Source organism: Podarcis filfolensis (assembly GCF_964270895.1).
Source record: "Podarcis filfolensis genome assembly, chromosome: 1".
NCBI lineage: Eukaryota > Metazoa > Chordata > Lepidosauria > Squamata > Lacertidae > Podarcis > Podarcis filfolensis.
This window is the reverse complement of record NC_139604.1, coordinates 95943754-95968038: the sequence shown is the minus strand read 5'-3', so window position 1 is coordinate 95968038 and position 24285 is coordinate 95943754. Positions and strand designations below refer to the sequence as shown.

At 41.8% G+C, this 24285-nt stretch overlaps 1 protein-coding gene, 1 long non-coding RNA gene and 1 pseudogene across 3 annotated transcripts in view; 2 read left to right on the top strand and 1 right to left on the bottom strand.

Moving 5' to 3' along the window:
- The window catches only part of LOC310767021, a 962895-nt gene that overhangs the window by 195885 nt on the left and 742725 nt on the right, over positions 1–24285 (bottom strand). The window lies entirely within an intron of this gene.
- RYR3 (ryanodine receptor 3) overlaps positions 7841–24285 on the top strand; it is a 265223-nt gene continuing 248778 nt past the window's right edge. The window contains exon 1 of the mRNA XM_083607824.1: positions 7841–8095. Coding sequence (XP_083463950.1) covers positions 8045–8095 — 51 coding nt within the window. The 5' untranslated portion in view covers positions 7841–8044. The remainder of the gene's footprint in view (positions 8096–24285) is intronic.
- LOC310744856 (splicing factor C9orf78-like) lies at positions 13991–20500 on the top strand (annotated as a pseudogene). Its single transcript has 4 exons — positions 13991–14021; positions 15561–15672; positions 19522–19715; positions 19960–20500. The product of its transcript is annotated as a splicing factor C9orf78-like (transcript).

The window sequence follows — 24285 nt, the reverse complement described above, 5'->3', positions numbered from 1 at the left end:
AAATGGTAATTTTGAAAATCATCAAGACATTTTTAAAGTCTTAAGAAAAGATTTCAGGTATGGAAATTAAAACTTTTCAAAGCTGATGCAAACACACAACTTACTTCTTTCCTGACAGGAACAGTGCATATACAGGTATCTTTATTTCCTGCTTCTATCTCTATGGAGAATTTCAGTACCAATCCATCTGCACCTTCCTCTACATAGAAGGGTTTCTGTTACTTGAAGAAAAGGTAATGCAGTACACAGCATTTGGAGAACAGACAGCCCCACTCCCAGTTTTTCAAACACACACAAAATTGAACCTTTTCAAAACTGGTGAGGTACAGGAGACCAAATGGTTTGATTAAACAAGAGCTTTCCAGAGTATAAAAGCCAGCAGTTTTGCAAGACCTACTATTATCCAACATGCGTTTTGATCTACAGTTTCAGCACTCTGGCTTTTAGACACATAAAATTGTACCAAACAAATGACACAGACTCCAAATGTAAAAAACACCACCACCAAAATCTTTTGAAAGCCTTTTTTTAAAAAAAAAAATCCCCCACCCCAGTACGGAAATTAAACCTTTTCAAAACTGATGCAAACATATGACTTAGTTCTTTCCTGGTAGCAACAGCATAGATCTTTATTTCCTGTTGACAAACTCAACATGCTGTTGCTCCTTCCTCCCATGCTGTTGCCACTTCAAAAAATTCCAACTTATTGGTTGGCACTAACCAGTGCAAAACCTGCCAAAAGACAAGCTAGAGGCAAGATCTCATGTGATGAACCATCCCAAATCCCTCAGTATGAGTATAGAGCATCTGTGCATTGGATTCTAGGCATAGTAGTATGCTTGCCCATGATAAAAATAGAAGAAAATGGGTTTTGATACAAGGCTTTCTGTTTTGGCTACCTATTTTTAAATTTACTGCAAAGTAATCACAATAATGGATGTACCTGTCAGGTGAAAATTCAATTTAATACCTAGCAGAATTGTAAATTTCAGCAGACTTGCTCATACATTCACACTGATGACAGAAGCCAGTTCAGCTTTTTAAAACAAAAAACATTCCCCATGCAAAATTTGCATTGTCTGCTAAAAGCAGATCCCCTTAATCCCCACCTACTTCACTTCCCCGTTGCTCACAATCTCTGGCCTATCGCTTATTTATAACTATAGTGACTTTGATGTAAATAATTTCCAGTTGCGTGTGTAGGTCCCCAAGCCACCCCTCAAAATAATTCACAAATCACACGTAATTTAAGTTTAAGGTTTTTGGGCACTATTTTGGCCACAACTTTATTAAAATACAAAATCTGTGAGTGGTTGCTTAGACATTGGTTATGACTATCTGTTCCCCCGCCTGGGACAGAACTGACTATCCGAACTCCATCGGAAGCCAGTGAAGGGAAAACAATGCTGGAGATCAGTTGAGCTGAGCGTCAGTCCCTCACCGCTCACCCAACCAGCTCCCCAAGGCTTGCCAGCCCTGGTCCCGTTTCAGGGATTGGACGAAATCGTGGCAAGCCCCAGGATTCCTTTAACGGAATTCCCTTCCAGCACCATGGGAGGTGCAGGCACAGCCTATCCTGACCCCTCCACCACCAGCTTTTTATAACCAACGCCTAACCGCAACATTACAAGTTGTGACAAATTGCTAAGTAGTAGGCAAAAACCAAGTGGCACCAGCCAATCAGCAAAATGGCAAAATTCCTACTAGGCCCCTGTCCCAAGGCAGACGACCCCATGACAGGCAAAGCAAGGTCAACCGGAACAGAGGGCGGGCGGGCGGGTGATCCGATGCACTCTGCTAAAGAGAAAGCAAAAGGCAGAGTGCCCCCAATATTTAAAGACTATGGTCCCACCCACCAATTTGCTACATGCAATTTGCCCCAGCAACCCGGTCAGCCAATCGTCGCACCAGGCAATAACCATTAAGCTGCCTGGCAACAGAGGGGTGGCCTGGCGGCCCACACTGCAACCCGTGCTCTCATTTTAGGGAGAACACGCTTTGCCATTTCACTAAATGTACATGGCAAAAAAGTTAGATGACTTGGAAAACAATAATGAGATATTGAAATGTGACCAAGGGATTATTCAGATCTGTTTGAAGTATCTCCCTAATTGTATGCAATGGATAATGTAGCCAAAACCCGAGGAGAGAATAAGTTGGGCCATGAAGCTATTGGCTTAGTTCACATGTTACAGTGGGCCAAACTATGGACTGCCACGAATGGGCAAGTCTGCTAGCGCACACTACTCACATGCTCCAGCCCCTCCAGCCATACACGAAGGAAACAAACCAGAACAATGGCTTAGCATTAGTGTGACGCAGTGGTCATGATTTGTTTCTCCCCAAACAAATCACTAAAGGAAGCCAAGGACAAACCTTGGGGTTTCCTTAGAGAGAAACAAAACATAGGTGTCGGTTCTTGATAAAAAGGTAAAGGTAAAGGACCCCTGGACAGTTAAGTCCAGTCAAAGGCGACTATGGGGTTGTGGCGCTCATCTTGCTTTCAGGCAGAGGGAGCCGGCATTTTTCCACAGACAGCTTTCCGGGTCATGTGGCCAGCAGGACTGAACCGCTTCTGGCGCAACGGGACACCGTGACGGAAACCAGAGCACACGGAAATGCTGTTTACTTTCCCACCACAGCGGTACCTATTTATCTACTTGCACTGGCGTGCTTTCGAACTGCTAGGTAGGCCAGGTAGGTAGGTTCCTGATAATGCTAAGCTGGTGCTCTGGCTTATTTCCTCACAGCGTGACAAAGGGAGGAACAAAGCGGGTGCAATTTGACCTGCTTGCTTCTTTGTAGTCAGCCATAGTTTGGCACACTTATTTATTAACTTAAAAGCCTTTCTAAACCCCATAATGTTTAAAAATCTGTAAGCGGCATACAGAAGCACAACAAAAGCTGCAATAAAGCAGGATCATAAAATAGATACAAATAAAAAAAAAATACAGTGGTACCTCTGGTTATGAGCCTAATTTGTTCCAGAGGTCTGTTCTGAACCTGAAGCCATTCTTAACCTGAGGTACCACTTTAGCTAATGGGGCCTCCCACTGCTGCAGCACTGCCGCCACACAATTTCTGTTCTCATCCTGAGGTAAAGTTCTTAACCCGAGGTACTACTTCCGGGTTAGCGGAGTCTGTAATCCGAAGTGTTTGTAACCCGAGGTACCACTGTATTTAAAAACTAAAATGTAATGATATGGATGATGCTTCACATATGTGGCAGAAGCAAATGCATTCTAGAGTGGAGGGGCAATGGTGGAAAATGCCACTTGGGGGTCACAGCCCTTGTAATTTTTCTCTGATTGACTGTTGCAACGCTAAGCAAACTTTTTAGATAGTAAGTCCTACTGAAACATAGTTATGATATTGCTAATGGTGGGGGGGGGGGACACACTGGATTTCCTATGGGGAATATAGCACTATATTAATAGTAAATTATGGTCTTAGGACTCACTTAACATGCCTCCTTCCCTCTGATGCTTTTTTCCATAGAAAGGCCATTCTGGTGACTTCAGTAGTGTTAAGGGGTGTGTGTCTGTCTGTGTGTGAAACCTGGGAGCATTGCCACCATTGGAGGTGCCAACCAGTGTCGGATTTAGGGCGGTGTGAACTGTTCCCCCGCACAGGGCACCATGCCAAGGGGGTGCAAAATAATGACGATAATGATGAGAGCAGCAACAATCCATATTTACACGGGTACCCAATCAAAGTTGGGGGATGCCAGCTGTTGTTCTCACTCAGGCCCCATATTAATAAATTCCCCATGGTAACACTCCTCTGGGGGGCTGGCTACGAATGCATAGGAGCTGCTGCTCTGTCTGTTACTTCTGCATGTAGAGAGCACCTCAATTTCAGAGAACCTGTATACTGCACCAAAAGAGCTCTCTGTCTTATTAAACACATAGCCATCATATGAACTGGAACACAGCTCTAAGGGATACAAGTACAGTAATGTGAGATGGTCACTCACTTGTCAGTGTTAAGATGTATGAAAACAAAGCGAAATATTTTGTTTATTGGGGCAAGAAATTGTTTCCCAAAATAACACATACAGTACTGAGTAGAGAACATCATGCAAACTAAAACCAGGAAGGCTGTGAGTAGCAAATAAATAAAACATGATTACTGTAAACTGGGATTAGTCAGCACTTTACTATGGTTACTTCTCTGTGTTTGACCAACTTTAATTGCTAGGCCAAGGGAACGCATCAACCCTAAACACACACACACAGTTGTGAAGTCTTATCCCATTACATTTTATAGTACGTTCAACTTAGGGTGTTTGGGACTGAAGTGCTAGAGATATAACAAACTGAGAAGAGGTAACAGGTTTAGAGAGACATTGTGCAATTCTTATATGCAGTTCAAACGAAAAGTCATTTAATTTAAACCAGCTGGAAGCACGTTCTTTGGATCAAGAATGCGCATGTGAACAAACATGCTCCTTGCATTCAAAGACTGCAGTTCTAAGCGCAGTTGGAATTGGGCTGCAATCTGCCAGTCAACTTTGATCGGACATATTTTCCTCTCTGTGCCTGTCTGTCAGATTGAAAGCAATAGCATGAGAGCACACACGTATGCAGTTGTACCAACCTGTCAGCTAAGATCTATGGAGGAGACCATCCCTGTGGTCCCAACCCCCTTTCACTTGAGCCTTTGGGTCTATGAGGCCCAAAGTATGATTTAGTGAGCAGTCTGTTAGGAGAGTGTTCTTAGTGCTGTTTTCATGCTTTTGATACGTTGGGTTTAGTTATGTGTGCTTTATATCTTTATAGGAACTACTTGTGAAGAGTGGCATAAAAATGAGATAATAAAACAAACAAATGAAAGGCTTTAATATGGATGTAATTCGGGAATTCCTGCTTTGGCAGTGAGTTGGGCTAGGAGACTTTTCTGGTTCCTTCCGACTCAATGACACTACAGTGGTACCTCGGGTTAAGAACTTAATTCGTTCCGGAGATCCGTTCTTAACCTGAAACTGTTCTTAACCTGAAGCACCACTTTAGCTAATGGGGCCTCCTCCTGCTGCCGCTGTGCCGCCGCTGCACAATTTCTGTTCTCATTCTGAAGCAAAGTTCTTAACCTGAGGTAATATTTCTGGGTTAGTGGAGTCTGTAACCTGAAGCGTATGTAAGCTGAAGCGTATGTAACCCGAGGTACCACTGTACATGTATTGATAACACTTAGACTAATAGAATCATAGAATTGTAGGCTCAAGTCCTAAGTATATTTACTAGGAAGTAAGGCCAACTGAACACAACTGAGCCATATTTCTGAAGAAGTATGTGCAGGATTGTACTATGGTTCCAGTTCTGTGCACGCTTTCCTGGGAGGAACCCGTTTGAACATACATGGACACCTAGGATTTCACTGTAAATCTCCTCAAAGCAATTTTTTTGTTTCAGTATTGGAAAATGTCAGAGACCATTTTCTTGTTGAATTATAAACACTCACAAACACGATTCTTTCAAAATATCAACCACAAGTCATAAACTTACGTTTTGGGTCCCCCCCGCCCCCAACATGAGGGTGACATAAATCTCACAGAAAATCCTGGCACAGCACTGGAAAAATTCCTGTCGGCATGTGCCAAGCTTTGTAATCAGTGTAAAGCTACAGATGGGAGTGTGCGATACACCAGCCTTCCCACCTGCTGCTGCCTCTTGCTGGTTGTGTGTGTGTGTGTGTGGAGAACATACTGCTTTAATTCAGATATTTCATTTGGGCAATGTTCCTCTTTTTTCTTCAGCTCACCTCTGTTCAATTCACAAAGAATTACACTCCCTGACCCATAAAGTGTGATATTTGTCCTGCTTTAGTACTAGCGTTTTCAATTGTGGTTGGGGGAAAAAGAAGAGAAGGTGGCAACATACAAGAAGGGTTTTATTGAAGAGTATTTTCCTGATGTCTGTTCTTGTTGCTGCTGATATCAGTGGATAGTGTGTGCTTAGCGCTGATCGGTGTTCCAGCCTGAGGACTTAGCTCAGGCTGCTAATTTAAAAGTTTATTAATACCTGTGCCACAGAATCATATACAAATACATATCTGCATGGTGTACAAAATCTTTTAAAACCAAAGCATCATAACAATAAGACAAAATCAAAGTACATTGAAGAAGTTCAAGAGATCCCCTTCACACAGTCCTTTCCTGGGACTGTGTATGTGTGCAGGGGGCAGGGCAATGCCCACTGGCTCCGCCCCAGTGACATTCATCCCACTGGCCCATCCATTGTCTGTACATTGAGTGGGACACCTGCAAAGGGACACCTATGTGCACACAGCAGTAAACACATCAGCGTTGCATTTGGCCAGATCACTTCAATCACAACTGTACACACATGGATATTCCTCTGCCCGTTAGGTCAGTGGCATCAGGGCAGCCAGTGGGTGCATTCTTGCCCCTTCCATGTGTTTAGGGTACATGTTAAGGAATGCATGAAGAGGGCTCAGGCCTCAAACCACTTAGGGTCAAATCCAGCACTTGATTTTGGCCCAGAAATAACTTGGTAACCAGTGAAGTTGGCACAAAATTGGCTTAGTATGATCCAAACTCTTGACACAAAACAGAATCCTGACGCTCAGTCACATTCTTGGCTACATTTTCCCTGATTCCTTTATCTCAACGTGATTCTTAAGGAAACCCATAAGACTTAATTGTCGGTTTTCTGTTTTCAGTGATTTTCTGGCGGGCAAATTTTCTTTAACTCTGCATGGCTCCGTTTCCAGTTCTGCAAAATGGTTCTCAAAGTGGCAGATATGTAATCAATTATTTTATTTATGTAATCAATTATTTATTTATAGCCTGTCTCGTCCTTAGGTGCATGGGGGAACATTTCAATTTAGTGAGTTGCTGGAAGTGCTTAAATTGTAATCTGTCCCAGTCCCTAAGGACCAGTGTGTGCTGAAGTTTTACCATGCTTCTGAATGTGGTACGGAATTTGCTGTGTTGTTCCCAAGCATTCTGTAGGGACAAGTGGCTACGCAGAGAACTTCCTGACAAATAGTGCCTCAGCGGTTCAAGGACTTGGTGTGTGGTAGCCACCAAGATAAGAATGTCTCTGGTGTGCTTAAAAAAAACCATGCTACCAGCATTGTTTACTTAAAATATTGGACTAGGACTCTGGGGAGGAGATAGTGACTTACAGTCTGAGCTGAATCAGATTTTCTGAGGAGTAATTAGCCTTGATTTGAGGTGAAGTTTCTTCCTGGTAGCCATGCCTGAGGATGGGACTCGAGGATCCAAGCTGGTGCCTGTGTGGAATGCTCATTATTTGCACAAGTACTGAGGATCCTGTTATGTACTGAGTATCCAAAATAGAAATATCATGTTCTGCTTACATTTTACCATGTTTCTGGTGAAAACTTTTTCCTAAGCTCAGTGTGTGGCTGCTTCTGGGAAATGGCAGCATAATTAACAAGTACCCATAGTTCCTTCACACAGTCAGTGCCAACAAGAATTGCTGCTGCTTATGCAGAAAGGCAGTAAATAATTTTCACATGCTTAAAACGGGCTGTTAAAACCATCACCCTGCGTTGCCGATAGTCATTATTCCCATCCATTGAAACGCTCATCAATAGGGGAAGAGGCTGCTGATTGTGATACTTTCCTTAAATTAAAGAGAGAGAGAGAAAAGTGAAGATACTAATCTGGCAAAATGGGAGCGAGCGTGTTGCTTTCATTAATTTTCCTATTACAGTGCTGTTGAGAGATAATTTCAAGGGGGTGGGGGAGACCCTTAATGATGCATGCAGTGCTTCCCGCATTGCTTTCACAATAGGTTTCTCCCTGGAGAGGGGGGGATAGTCTAGAAGGGGGGGGCGGTTAGCTTGCTGTGGAATTGGGAAGACGGCTCCGTTGGTTCTGGCAGTGAGGGGGTTGACTGACAGTCTGCAGTGCAGTGGAGTTAGCTGGGCTCCCTATATGGCTATGGATTAGCTATATGCTAATACAGATAGGGAAAAGGAGCTGTGCTGAGCCCAGCGAGCTGCTACCAGTGTAGGCAATCAGAGGCTGAGCAGAGCTGCTTCCTCCAGAGCCATGGCTGAAGGGGGCGAAGCAGGGGAAGATGAAATACAGTTCCTACGAACTGTAAGTATCTGTTGTTTTTTTCTAGGTCAGGAACCGGGTTCTTTTTCTTTGTCTCCTTGACTGTGCCTGCTTGTATTGCATTACAGAATAACATTTCCCCTCTCTGTCTTTCTCCCTCTCTCTGCTTGTGCTTGGTTACCCAGGAACGAATGTTTGGGAGAACGGGAAATAATGCAAGGATACGTACAGGCTGTACCAGACAAGCATTGGACGTTCTCAGTGCCATCTCCCTTTAAAGCTGCTTATTAGCCATCTCCGTCCGAGTTTGGTACCGAAAGGGAGTTGTTTGCTCTGGTGATTCCCTGTGTCTGAAGCATCCTTGTTAACTTTGTGATTGGGTTTCTTAATGCTGCATGCCAGATACCTGACCTCTGAAACTTCTCTCTAGGTTACTCCTCAGTGACAATTGAAAGAAGCTTTGCGGGGAATAGGGGATCAAAATCGCAAGCAAACCCCGATGAGGGGTCTCTGAGACCTCTGCAATCCTTCCTCCCCTTTATAGGAAATATACAGACATGCGGGATGTGCTTTTATGAATGAATGTGCTTCAGAGGTAAACCTGAAATATTTTTCTGTGCTTCAAACAGAGGTTTAGTTTAAATGGACGTAGCGCTTCCTCTGGCCAGGGGTGTCAACCAGTGAAATAATAACTTGCCCCTCTCATAAATGCTCCATAAAGAGCTTTCACAACATTCTTCCATAAGGTTTCGGAGGGGTGATCTTTTCTGATTTTGAAGTGACTCTGATTCACACATTAACTGGTCTGAGGTGTGGGACATCCTTTCATTGGGTAATTCTGTATGTTGATGTGGGTTGGAGTTGCTTGAGGAGCAGCCCTTCAAAATACATTTCGTTCCTGCCGCCCTTTCTCTGCTTCCTTGCAAAAAAACTGTGCCAGCAACAGAGTCTCTGCAGTTTCTAGTGCAACTTTTTTAAAAAGGTGAATTTCCAAAATGGGTAAGCTGGCTATCTGTAATAAGCCCATGCTGTTGCCAGTTGGGCAGGGGCGCAGAGCATGGGGAATATGAGAAAAGGTGTTTTTTGCAGCTCCTGAAAAATGCTAGTTGTGTCAAAGTGTCATTGACACTTCCTTCCTTCTGAAAACCTCATGATGGAAGATGTAATTACAGGGAAGACTTATTTTATTCCATTAGATCTTCTGCTTCTTATGTTATGGGACAACTGCATATACACACAATGAAGCCCCTAAATGTATATTTTGAACAATAGATGTTTCCCCCCGCAATAGCATTAGCTTTGCACCTTCCAGGCATGTCTTTGACATGACACCCAAATGGCTGTCTAAGGCGCTTTTGCTTCATATCCTCACCGAACAGCAAGGTGAAAAGCTTTCTCCTCTTCCTAGACAAATAAGGTATCTCATCTTTTCCTACATGAGGAGACTTCTGATGAGACTGCAACCTGTGTTCCTTCCTCAGAGGGATAGAAACTCTTTCTATCTTTCACTGAATTTAGTGTTTATGACTTAGGATATGGTGTAAACATACAATGATTTTTTTTAAGGAGGCTTCATGGCATCACAGAATAGTGCATAGAGATAGGGTTACTGTTTTTATTTGACGGTACTATTTGCTCCCCACCCCCTGGCGTGCTCATCATAAAGCACAAAATGCAGGTTTCTTCACTTTTCTAGACAACTTCCCATACAGACAGAGGTATCAGCTACTAAACCTTCCCCCGAATTCTACATTCCCTAGGGAGGAGTATTATTTATTTCTTGCATACTACTTTGATTGTGGCCATAAATACTAAAGATTAATTACACACTTTGGTACATGAGCAGTATACTAAGGCATGCGTGCAATATGAAAGCACTTTTGCTGCTGAGTTATTGTGTTGTCTGTTAGACTGTACCAACACAAACCCTCGGTCTTAAAACTAATTTATTTGTAGGGAGGATACCTTGAGCAGTTGTGTGTTTTCAAAAATAGTTTCTCACATGCGGCGTAACCTTAGTTTGGGGCTGGCAGATGTGATCGCATGTATTACAAAGTGACAGAAGGCAGAGTTCAGTGTTCTTATAAAGAGATGGAACTGTAAAAAATAATAAAATTTCCCAGAGTATGCCATTCAGAAAATGTGAAACACTTGCAATTTAGTCCCTTACTTTTATATGAGCAAGTCCATTTTCCAAAGCAAAATCCATGTAAATGAAGTCAAGAAAGAAAATCTGATTCCTTTCCTCCCAGCGTTACACTCCTAAATTTTTGTGAATCATTTTAAAGCATCTGCCTTCTGTCTTAGAAGTGGTTGCATTTTAGTGGCCAGTACAGTGGTACTTAAATTCTCTTTTTCCAAAGCTTCCTAGCTTGCATTAGAGTGGTATGTTTTAGAATTCAGAAGGTTTTTTCTTTTTGTAGACACACAAGTGTCTAGCTGGGACTTGGTTACACTTATTAAGGATTCAGATGTGGTCTCCCTGGGCTGTTATAGTGCCAACAAAACCTGTTTACACAGGAAAGGAGTTGCGGAATGTTTGATCCACATAAACTTGCTGATTACCATGGGCAATTCACTAGCATGGTTTAGTTTATGAAATAAAAATTCCAGGATTCAAGCTGGCCTGGTGGATAGCATTTCTTCTGTCCTAGGCTAGCTTAGGATACGTTGCATCATAGTCTGTCTTCCTTTAAAAAATTTTTTTAAAAAGGCTGCAAAAACTAAAAGTACCTGCAGTCCACTATAGATGTTTTAAATTAGAATGAAAGATTGTCACTCAACAGTCACATGAAACAGTTTAGTTATACCTTAATGGGTCATCTGTGTTACGTGCCTCTGAGTCCTTTTGCTCAAGGACATCAACAGTGCCTTCCTGGATCTGATGAAGATCAATCTATTCCAATGTTATTTGCCAATGTACACTGGATAATATGCTAGAAATTTGTCACTAGTCTGTCCTGACCACTGTCTGCCTTCTGCACACTTCTACATTATGGCGTTGCAAGAGATTCTGGTACTTACCTTTTAGATTTCATTGACACCCATGTTTGTGTTGCTTGCATGGTCAAGTCTGTCGTTCCTTTGCCCTGAAAGTCCTTATCTCTCATCCCAAATATGTGAGCTTCTGAGTATCAAGGCTGTCTCTTAATTGTGAAAGTTTGGGGCTCTGACACTGGAAACCATAACAGCAATAATTTATATAGCACTTCAGAGTGTTCAAAGTGCTTTGTGTCAGTAATACTTACAAGTAACCCTGCAATGTAGGTCAATAATATATCCTATTGCAGGTGGGGCATTGAGGCTGAGAGGTAACAGCTTCTTAAGGCAACTAAAGGAATTTATGGCAAAGACTAGCCTGAAACTGGTTTGTAGCTGAGTCTTTAAATTGTTATACTCAAGAATTGTGAGTGGTTTGCTTAAAGCTGGTGACAGATACACAAAACTGTTGGAAAACTGAGACCGATGCAGACTTTAACAGTAAGCCAGGTTCCCCTCCCAGTTCCTCTCACCTACTGCTTTGTTTAACATCTAGAATGATGAAGGGTTTCAGAAAGCTCAGAAATCTGTTAGCTATTTATGGCATTTTGTTCGGCCTAATTAAACTATTGTCTTACTATGAAGTTTGGATTTTTTTAAAAGGAACAACATATTTTCTCAAAACAAGTTCTGGAGCTAAGTCCTGTGCACTGATCAGTTATTGTTTACATGCCTCTCTTAGACTTAAATCTTGAATGCATGATGAAGAATTCTGATTTAGTTTAGTGAAATTTACATCGGTATAAGAGCTACCTCACACTCCCTTGGTTTCAGATGCAACACCCTAAGCACGCCGCTGCTGACCATGTATATGCAGGGCTGTATTTGCTAGATTATGGTTAGTATGCTTACAGTCAGGGCGGCAATTAGGTCTCTGTGCTCACTTCTGCTTTTGACCACTGCGATTTTAAGGAAACTATTGGGAAATTCCAGAATGTTCATGACCAAATAGCAGAAGCTGCACAAATAAGGTATTGCTTGCTATAGTGCAGGGGCTGGAGAATTATGGGTTGCTTCTGGACTGTTGGGTTTAGGATCGTATATCTGTCAAACTCTTATTGCTTTTGGCTTTTTTAATTTAACACACTGTCTTTTCTGTGCCTCTTCAAAATATGAAATAGTTACACGGATCAGAGAGCATGTATGTAGCACAATAATAACAAAAACAAAGCAATGCGGCATAATTATAAGAGGATTTATTCAGGAAACAAAGTCAAAGCAAATGTAGTCAAACTTAATGTGAAATATGACAAAATAGTATTTCCAATAGGAAATATAGGTTGTATTAAACATGTTAGGTGTGTAATCTTTGGTGCCAAATATATAATCCTTGCAGGGCTATATTGTAACTGAAGGACTTTACATTCTTCACTTTTGCCCAGCGTATGAATTACAGATAGGCTGTAAATACATTTAGCATGGAAGAAAGGTGTATGTGTGTGTGAGGCTGGCATCTCTCCCCACCCCCTGCCGACCTGGTTTCCATGTCTATAACAACAAGCAAAAGTTCGGCAGGCAAAGCTTTTTCCAGCATGCAGATGCACTGCTTTGAAAAACATTGCCTGCTAATTTTCTGTTCATTATGTTGCTGTTAAACATATGGGTCTTGCACAGGAAAGAAGGAGGGACATGGTCGAGATAAATAAGAGCATGTGGCATGTGTAAATAGTGACTAGAACTGGGGTGAAATTCTGTTCTTTTCGAGTTACAACAACTCAGGATTACGTGATGGGATGCATGTTTAAGATAAATGTTTGGCAGTCCTATAGAATTGCCACAGTAAGGCAATGAACTGTGATGGAATCTGATTTGAATGTTTTATAAATGGTCAGATGGAAGTCTAATTTGTAGTGAAAACTTGAAGCCCAATTTCCCATATTTAGAGACAGTACATTGCTAATTTCATTGGGGATGAAGCAGAGAGGATAGATATTGTCAATTTTGTCCTACTTATTATCTTCCCAGGGGCATCCCATTGGCCATTGTTGGAGAAAGATTTCACTTTTGAAATCCCAATAAACATTTTAGGAAACTTACCATTTGGTGATGTGAATTGTGACTGCTGCAGTCTGAAAAGTTTGCATGAGCAGAAAAATATACAGCAAGTGATTTTGGAATTATGACCCTGCAAAGAGAGATGGCATGTTCAGCCCTCCCTTATGCCAGTGGTTCACATTGTTCTTGGCTTTCCCAGATGTGTTGCAAGCATCATTTGTACAGATAGAACTTCATCAGTTTAAATAGAGAGGATAAACCTACCAGGATGAGGGTGGAAGGCTGGGGAAAGTAGAGCTACAAATCAAGGAAGCATCTGAAAAGCCTTGCCCTTTACAGATGCAGTAGTTCAGTAAAGAAAAAGAATACACACAGAAACGCAACAGCAAGGAAATAGACCTACACAGGGTGGCATAGGGATTTCCAAAGCAGCCCTTCTGTTAACACATGCAAACGACAGGAAAGTGGGGGGGGGGGGTCAGCAAAAAAAGGTTCCCATACCTATAATGCATGTATTTTATAAATAAGCCCAAACCCCTAAATAGTAGCAATAGGGTAGCGGGAGGTAAAGAGCAATTCTGCTGCATCTTCATTAGTTTTGAAGGTGAGAAGTTTGCAAGCTCTTCCCCTTGTTTTATATCTTGTCACTCAGTTAGAAAGGGTAGTTCCAGCTCAGGGTAGTAGGAAACCCAATAGCGTCAATTGTCAGCACCCAGGAGGCAAATTGTGGCTTCCATTGGGGGTAATGACACATTTCACTTTTGCACTGTAGACCACCTTAGCAAACCCCTCCTTTGAAACAAGATTTAGGACAGACACACCCAGAAAATTTATAGCCTACTACTCTGGAAGGCAGTCTTTTGTAGGGAGATGGGTGCTGCATAGGTTTCTGGAACTAGCACAATGAAGAGGGAATTCTATATGTACTTCAGAGGTATGCTACAAATACTTATCTCTGTAAAGAGCAACACAACCAAACTTGGGTGGGAAATATCACTATTTAGGAAAATGCTATGGTTTCTTCTTTCAATTTTCGTGAGTTCAAGGGTAGGGAAACATGAGAAGCACAGGATTTGCAAAGGCTGTTGGGCTGGTTCCGACACAACCAGAACACACTTAACACTTAACCTCCCCAGAGCTCATGCATTCCCCCTCCTCTGATGGAGCCATAAGGAGGAGATTGGAAGTTTTAGCTTCTGTTTTTTTGTTAACTGCAGCTTGCCACACCTGAACTGGGTCTAAACGCAATTGATCTTAACTATGGTAAGTGGAGACAGGGCAACTTCGCACCATAGCTTGCTTGTTTTCACTTACCATAAAGGTAAAGTAAAGGGATCCCAGACCATTAGGTCCAGTCATGGCCGACTCTGGGGTTGTGGCGCTCATCTCGCTTTATTGGCTGAGGGAGCCGGCGTACAGCTTCCGGGTCATGTGGCCAGCATGACTAAGCCACTTCTGGCGAACCAGAGCAGCGCACGGAAACACCGTTTACCTTCCCGCCGGAGCAGTACCTATTTATCTACTTGCACTTTGACATGCTTTCGAACTGCTAGGTTGTCAGGAGCAGGGACCGAGCAATGGGAGCTCACCCCGTCACGAGGATTCAAACCAACAACCTTCTGATCGGCAAGTCCTAGGCTCTGTGGTTTACCCCACAGTGCCACCATAGTTAAAGCTAATTGCAGTTTAGAGTTCAGATGGCATATTAAACTGAAATCAACCTAAAACAGAAGTGGATGCTCCCAATATTCTCTTTGTAGCTATGCCAGAGGAAGGGAGGGGAGGAGGGGAGTGCACAAGTCCAAGGCTGGGCTTGTTCTTATTATGCTAAACCATAGTGTTATCACCATATCCAAAGGCAGCCATTGCATTTCAGCAAGAGCAAAGAGCAAGCAGTCAACCAGAAACTATAGGTTAGCTCCAAAATAAGGAACTTCCTGGCTCACCTGACCTCAAACACTAGCAGACATACCAGGACTGTCTCGGCTTCTGTCTTGCATCCCTCATTAGCCCTGGGAGATATGGACTTGCATAGAATGTATGCCTATGCTGTTTGTCAGTTAATGTCTGTAAACAATGTAATCTACTGAGTATCATCTCAGAAATATCTGTTGTGTAGCAACCAGCATACTGATTGTGTCTGGCTTTGCAGTACCATGTTATCTAGCTTCTGCAATTTTCCGTTTCTAAGATCTGTGACTTAGATTCTCTTGAGAAATTGGGCAATGTTGAATGTGCACAGTAATGTGCTGATAGTCAGTGAGAGATCATGCTATAACCTTGATGTTCTGAAAACCATGGGTGGTTGTCAGCTAGTGTTTCACATTGCTAAGTATCCTTTCACATGCTTACTCCCTTCCTAAATTTTATCGGTGTTTCCAACTGTCTCATCACAGCCAAACTTCTTTGAAAAGATTGGAGAAAAGCTGTTATTGTGTAGCCCAAGCTTTTTATCCTGTGCTCTTATGTCTAGAAGTGAATTTATATCAAGGACATTCAAATGCCACCTTGCAGATACGGATCGGTTGGCTGGGCTCATATATTTTTGTAGCAAAGGAACAGATCCACCATTCTGTTGTTAGAAGGTAGGATACCTTGTGCCATCTTTTACTAATAGTCTTTCTGCATCGTCATATTATTTACTGCACTAATTACACATGTTCCAAGGATGAAGAGTTTGGATTCCTATGAAGGTTTGTGCATCTGGTTTTGGCTTCTTTGTGAAGTCAGTATTCATTATCCGTAAACCAGTAAATACTCTCATTGCTCACTGAGCCATCATTTTCTGAGGTCACATCCACACCATATATTTAAAGCACTCTTATGCCACTTAAAAAGTCATGGCTTCCCCCAAAGAATCCTGGGAATTGTAGTTTGTTAACGGTGTGGAGAGTAGTTAGGAAGACCCCCACAGAGCTACAGTTTCCAGATTTCTTTGCAGGATGAAGTGACTTGCAGGATAGTTAAACGCTTCTGCAGCAATTTAGGTGCTGGAACTATCTTAAGGTACTGAAAGTCAGACCTGAATTAGTTTCCTTATGGAAAACAAGTCTCTCATGAATTTGAATAAAAACGTAATTTCTTAGTTGAGCTTCAGAATAATGTTCAATTGTTTTTGTTTTAGGGGAAATGTTCAATGATTCCTAGCAATTTCTGTCATTCACTAGAGAGAAATGTTTTGAGAAAACATTTCATCATAAATTGTTCTTAATAGAGGTGTTATCAGCCTTTGGTTATGAATTCAGAGAGGTGTAGTGGTTAAGAGCGGTAGTCATGTAATCTGGGGAACCGGGTTCGCGTCTCTGCTCCTCCACATGCAGCTGCTGGGTGACCTTGGGCCAGTCACATTTCTTTGAAGTCTCTCAGCCCCACTCACCTCACAGAGTGTTTGTTGTGGGGGAGGAAGGGAAAGGAGAATGTTAGCCGCTTTGAGACTCCTGAAGGGGAGTGAAAGGCGGGATATCAAATCCAAACTCTTCTTCTTCTTCTTCTTCTTTGTGTTAACTGTTGCTATGTTGCTATGAAATCATTTTGCTGATTTTTTTTTTGTTCAAATCATATTTTACAAAAATAGCCTGTGGCATTTCATTTCACAACAGTAGCCCAGTTAAATATAATTGACTTGTGAATCATGCTGTGTGAAAAGCAAAGTTGTCTCCAAATGGCCCTTTGGAAAACTTTACAAAATCACTAGCCTTAAAATAGAAATAGTTTTATAAATGTATAAATAGTAAATAGGTTTATAATTCTATAGAATCATGCTAATGATGGCTTTATTTAAATTTTCTTACAAATTTGACACATCAGAATTCCAGCATTGGCACTGAGACTTTCAGACAATGTTTGGTTGGTAGCAGATTGTAAATAATGTTGGCTTTAACTGGATATTGTATTGAGGAATAGTTCCAGATAGCAGTAAATAGATAATAAAAGGCAATGCAAATACTGTTTGACTGGAATACAGAGCATCATGCCTTGGGCGGTGATATAAAAGATGCCTGTGGCCAAATAACTTCAACCCCCCAAGAACTGAGCAACCTTTCTTAAATTCATTGCCTGTAGTGCTTTAGTCTGTGTAGTGGAATGTATACAAAAACATGAAGACAATTACTAAATGGTATATGTTCTACACATCTCATTAATGTCAATTTCTTCCACTAAGGAACAGACTTTTAAAGCCATCTGATAAGCCTCAGTATCTGTTTCCATAGATGCAAACAAATATTCTTAGCCAGGTGCAAAGGAGGAAGTTGTCTTATACTAAGTCGGATCATTGTTCCATCTAGCTCTATTGTCTGCATTGATTGATAGAGGCTCTCCTGGGTTTTAGGGAGCAGACTGTCCCAGCTCCACCTGGTGAACCTGGGTCCTTTCGCATGCAAAACTTGTACTGAACTACTCGTTGACAGTTATATAGCACAAGTAATGTTGAAGGTCTGTAGCACCAAATATATTATCTATAGTAGTATGGAATATACTTTTGGCTCAGTAAGCTGAGTGCTAAGAATGATACTCCACCATATCTCTATGGCTGGATTCATGCATACACTCAACAGTATGGTGGCAACTTGCAGAAAGTCTTTTTGCTCTCTCCAGAGCTACTTACTGCTCTTGGTGTCCCCTTTTTGGTGGTTTGTGAGCACATAGTTAAAATGGTTGGAACCTTGCTATGAGCTGCTTCTGTTGCTACAAGGAGAAGTTTCTTAATTGCTGTATTCTACAACCATTGTGCTGTGAAATATGTGTGTGATTCAGATCTAATATTCAAATCCAGTGTGTTATTATGAATTGGGTATTTCTGTTGCTGGGATAGTGACTGCATGATCCCTCACCATGTTTTCCACACAACTCCTGTTTGAAACACGTTAGACTACTGTGATTTACACCTTTGTTTCAATGCCTCTTCATCAGTAATGTTTGGATATTAGTGTAAATATCCCCATTAGTACTGCAGTATTCATGCATTGCAGAAGGTTGGACCAGATGACCCTCTGTGATTCAATGATTCTGGTACCTCCAGCACCTAAAGTTCTACATCAGTAGTAGCTGAGAATTCTGGCCCAAGGTGGTGCTTAAGGTACTTCTTTATAATGACAGAAGCATATCTGCTAGTCTGATGGTATACAGTGGTACCTCGGGTTACATACACTTCAGGTTACATACGCTTCAGGTTACAGACTCCACTAACCCAGAAATAGTGCTTCAGGTTAAGGACTTTCCTTCAGGATGAGAACAGAAATCGTGCTCCAGCGGCACGGCAGCAGTGGGAGGCCCCATTAGTTAAAGTGGTGCTTCAGGTTAAGAAAAGTTTCAGGTTAAGTATGGACCTCCGGAATGAATTAAGTACTTAACCCCAGGTACCACTGTATTCCTAGATAATAATTTTGGAATATTTTTCCTAGATTAATGTTACCCTTACGGGGGATTTGGGGGGTGGCTGCAAACAAGGGGTGGAATTCATCATTGCACTATTACAGATGTTCCATTTGTGCAAACATTTCAGCTTGCCAGACAGAAGGACCCCCCTTCTTATGCTGTGTGCTTTTCTGGGGGTTCTCCTGAACCCCACCCTTCAAATCATGTGAGGGGAAGCCCTGTGTCATAGACTGGCTGGATGCAGAGGAACAGTGGGAGACACCAGCTGGGGAACCCCCAGGGGAAGAGGGCTCAGAGCCAGGGGACTGGTGTTGGGATGATGATGAATGGTCAGAGGGAGAAGAGGGAGCAGACTGGGAGGAGGAGGAGTCAGAAGCTGAAGAGGCAACGGTCATTAAAGTCTTGTTCCACATTTTACCATAGAGTTCACTGCAGATCTTCTTTCTGTTGTGCTTGGTTTGGGAGAGTGCTCTGACAGTTCTTCCTTCCTTAAAACTCACTGTTCCTCTGTCTTATATGTGATGTTGGTTGTGTAACTTTTACAACTTGTGAGAGCGTGATATAAAAGTCTATAAAGAGAGAGAGCCTGTTATTCAGAAGAAATGCCGCCTGCACTATAGTGCTCACTCATGTATTAATGTTGACAGTCACTGATAAATGCTGTGAATGTTCAAATGTAAAGAGATGTTGATAGTCACTGTTGGTGTTTGTGCATGGCCTAGAAGTGTGTGAATGGAGTATGAGTTTACAAAAATCATCTGTGCATGACATATGGCCAAATTTGGGACATTCACAGTACCTTACACACTTAAAGCTTCTTAGTCATAATACTTTTATATTGCCTGTTACCCTTCTATTATATATTTCCACCCGCAAGTGGTAAAGAAGAAGATTTGTCACCAATGCAGCTAGCAACATGCTAGCAGGGAAACCAACCAACCAATCAATGTTTATTACGGCAAACAGCCAGCATAGGAGGGAAAGCTTTCCGTCAGAGGGACTTTGAACAGGAAGATGAGGATGAGCAGGTCACCAAGGAGGTCTGGCTAAAACTACAGGGGGCCCAATGGAGTGAGTTCTGCCACTCGGCTTGTGGGGAAGAAGCTACAAGAAGAAATGACCCTGACAGATGCCCTTTTAAGATGAAGACTGGTTCAGTGGTGGACATGAAGAAATTGAAAAAATCACAAGATCAGTGAAGAGGAGGACTGTAACCTTGTAAGTCCTTTTTCTGCAGAGACCAACATGAGAGGTGAATACAGTGGTACCTCTGGTTATGTACTTAATTCGTTCCGGAGGTCCATTCTTAACTTGAAACTGTTCTTAACCTGAAGCACCACTTTAGCTAATGGGACCTCCTGCTGCTGCCACGCCACTGCCGCACGATTTCTGTTCTCATTCTGAAGCAAAGTTCTTAACCCGAGGTACTATTTCTGGGTTAGCAGAGTCTGTAACCTGAAGTGTATCTAACCTGAAGCGTGTGTAACCCGAGGTACCACTGTATGCTGATACGATGAACTCCATTGAAATAAAGCTGAAGAAAAGGAAGGGAATTGTGGAAAATGAGGAACAGGAAGTAAAGCAGAAGAATGCAGAGCACAGTCTGTACAAGCTACCTGAGAGCATCCGGGTTTCTTTGGCCAAGAAGACAGAAGAGATGCTGTCCAATCAGATGCTGAGCGGCATATCATAGGTGGACCTCAGAATTGATGCCAAGATCAAAAACATCATCTTCACTGAGAAGGCCAAAGTGAGGTTGCTGGCTGAGCAGCAGAACAAGGAGAAAAATAGGAAAACTTCCTATGTCCCAACGAACATGCCTGTCAACTATGTCCAGCACAACAGATTTTATCTTGAAGAGTGGAATTCACTGGTATGGAGAAACAAAGAGAAACCCAAAGCCAGTCAGTTGATGGTGGGAGATACTGAGAAACCAGAAGTTGTGAGATCCTCACCTAACTGCAAACACCCCCAAATGAGAAAGCAACTGATGACTATCTCTATGAGGAGTTCAAGACAATAAACTGGCAGTACTGAAGCTGGATTCCTGATCACAAAAAATCCTCTTCAGATGTTCAGAGCAAATGCACAGGGAAATTTGAGAAGGGGAAGTTTCACTTAGAATTGTCCTTGTGACCAGGAACTCTTTTTGTAAACCACTCAGAGGGGATTAAAAAATAAAATCAAGCTGTGTATAATTTTTATTAAATATTTCACAGCATTCACAGAGCAACTATAATACAGATAAAAAGCTTAAGTCAAAGTACAGAGTATGGGAAACACACAAGATGAATTTGACCTAATAGGCATTACTGAAACCTGGTGGGATGAGACTTATGACTGGAATATAGAAATAGAGGGGTGCAACTTATTCCAAAGGAGTAGAACGAACAGGAAGGGAGCAGCATTATATGTAAATAATATGTACATTTGTAAAGGGATTCATGACCTGGAACATGGAAGGCAGATTGAGAGTATATGGGTAAAAATGAATGGGGAGGAAAACAACAATGACTTTACTGCTATAGACCTCCAGGCCAGACTGAAGACTTGGAAGATGCCTTCCTTGAGCAGAATACCAAACACTCAAAAATGGTCATAATAGTCACATGAGACTTCAGTTATCCCCGATATCTGTTGGAAATCAAGCTCTGCCAAGAATGTAAGGTCCAACAAGTTCCTCAATTGCCTCACTGACAATTTCATTTCCCAGAAGGTGGAAAAAGCAACAAGGAGATTATCTGTATTGGATCTGGTTCTCACCAACAGGAACAAACTGATTGACATAGTGGAAGTACTTGGAATGTGGGAGGAAGTGATCATGTCCCCTGGATTTCATGATACAGAGACAAGGGAAAGCTGAGTGTAGCCGGACATGCATTCTGTACTTTAAGAAGGCTGATTTCAAAAAGCTTGAGGAACTACTGGGCATGGAAGAAAAGGGAAATCACAAAGGAAGAGTATACACAAGTAGCCAACAGTTGCAGATCAGACAGATCAAAGCTCAGAATGAACTCAGGCTTACACAAGCCAACTTTAAACCATCGTTTATGAAGTTTTAGGTTTAGATGAACCAATAAACCACACTTAGTTAAAAACTGAACTGCCAAAGATGCTGATCTCCTCACATCTGGGCCACAGGGGTAGAGGGCAGAGCACAGGGCTCATGAATATAAAACTTTGCGTTGTTTCCTTCTCTCTTTATTCTGCTAGTAGAGTATTTGGCCATCACTTTGGAAGTTTTGCTTCTAGTTAATTGGAAGCAAATAGCTACAATGTTAATATTTAGATAAATATGTTAATTTATAATTAAGACAAGCTGATGCCTTTATAATGGATTATCTTAAAGAAAGCAGATATCAAAGCCCACCCCTTTTAAACTGACCATTTCCCAAAACAATTTTCATTTTTTAGTCAGTATATGACAGCAAGCTCAATAATGTATTCCATGCTGTCAATTCCCTCAGTGAAGAGCAGCTTTCTCTCAGGCTGTCAGGGGGAAGTGTCAGCGTCCTGAAAAGCTATAGCTAAGTACACGAGACAGAAAACTTTAATGTAGGAAAAACAGAAACTTCAAAGTAGGCTTAAACTGGTTTACATGAAAGTTAAATCATTCTCTTCTGCACGTAGTCCAGGAATACTGCAGAATTTAGCATGAAGATCTTCAGCATCCTATCTAGAAAATAAAATAAAATAAATCTGTGGGAAACTCTGAAACTAACTACAAATAACATTACTGGTTTAGATGCCTCAATATCTGGTGCAATGAAGATTAGCTGAGGAAGCTGGACTAACTCAAGTAGTCATCACTAGAAATATTACAGTAGATTTTCATGGTCATTACACAGGAAGATTGGTAATTAAATTGATTTAATTTTCAATTTTCCTCTGGAAGGGTAAATCGGTCTTGCATTAATTAATAGGTTAGGATATTCTTATTTTCAGCTGCCATCCCAAGTTAGGAAAATAAAGGGTAGCTTGGAATGATCAAAAGTACAGTTGGTTCTGAACCAATTGGTGTGGGGACACTTGAAGCAAACAATGCCACTCTTATGAAATGAGAATCTTTTGTAGTTCATATGTAGGTAAACCAAGACCTTGACTAAGGCAAATATTGTTACAATAATTGTTTCAAACATCATACAGAAAGTTACTCAGTATTTTACAGAGGACTCTCTAATAATTACACAATAGTTCTGGAAACCAATGTTGGTGAGGCAAACTCGCCTTAAAAACCTCCATTTAAACTGATTATGAAACAGCTGAACTGCATTATATTAAGCGTTTCAATGCTATCGCTTGTGGAGTGAACCAAGGCGGAGATTCTTTTAGCACATTATATGTGTGAATTGGCCTACCAATGCAAAGATGTCTGTGTCATAAAAATTGGTTTTGTGAATTACCACTGTTTATGTAATTATCACTATTTGTACTTTTCTACCTTCCATTTACCTTTAACTTTTTATAGTCCCCCTTCCCCAGCCATGTGTATATGTGTCTGCGACCCAGGATAAAATTTCATGCATCTTATAAAGTTGAGTGTAGTCCATGAAAGCTTTGGCGATAGTAAATTGGTTAGTCTTTAATGTGCCACAAAAGTCTTTGTAAATTTGGATGCTAATGCAACGGGGATGCGGGTGGTGCTGTGGTCTAAACCCCTGAGCCTCTTGGGCTTGCCGATCAGAAGGTCAGTGGTTTCGAATCCCCACGACAGGGTGAGCTCCAGTTGCTTGGTCCCAGCTCCTGCCAGCCTAGCTGTTTGAAAGCACGCCAAAAAGTGCAAGTAGATAAATAGGTACCACTCTGGCAGGAAGGTAAACGGTGTTTCTGTGCGCTACTCTGGTTTCACCAGAAGCAGCTTAGCCACGCTGGCCACATGACCCAGAAAAACTGTCTGTGGTCAAACACTGGCTCCCTTGGCCTGTAAAGCGAGATGAGCGCCGCAACCCCAGAGTTGTCTGCAACTGGACTTAACTGACAGGGGTCCTTTACCTTTACCTTTTAATGCAACACTAATACCAAACAGCTATTCTACAGTTTTGTTCTTTTCTGAGTCTGACCCAGCAATGAAGCTGTGCTGCAAATCACTAAGACCATGAACAGAAGGGAAGGGAAGAAGGAGAAATGTGGGGAAAGAGGAGGGATGGTACAATTATTGTCTCCACACAGCTTCCCACATTCCTATAGTTCAGATGTTTCCCAATGTTTGGGACACATTTAGGGTTTTGAGGAAGTGCCATGGGTGCCAGTCACAACATGGCAGCCAAGGTGCGTGTGGCATAATACAAAATGACTGTCCCATCTGAAATAGCACATCTGGTTTTCACTAGCAGAACTGCTTGGTTGAATCTGGTCCAGAGAACTTTTGAAGGTGCCATGGAAGGCTCCTTGTCATAGGTTATTTGTAGACACCCATGTAATTTATTAGCTTTGTTGAGTGTCTAGCTTAGAACTCTTGCTGTCATTTTCACATCTTCAACTGACTGCTCAAATCTACCTATGGCCCTTTCATCTGTGGCCATTGTCCCATTATCCTTTCCTCCCTTTTGCCCTGTATAATTGATGCCACAGTAGCTTGTCGTCTTTTGACTTGCAATATCATGTTGCTGTTGCCCCTCAAAGGTAATAAATTATGTCACCAGGCACAAAGGTATATTCAGAATAGCTTGCAATATTTTAAATTAAGGAAATATGGTTTCATACTCATATATAAAGAAAGTGATTGCTTAATATCATCAGCAATCAACAGAGAATATGATTCTGAAACTTGGGAGTTAAATATTATAAGAGCAATTCAGAAGACTAAAATGATGCTAAGATCT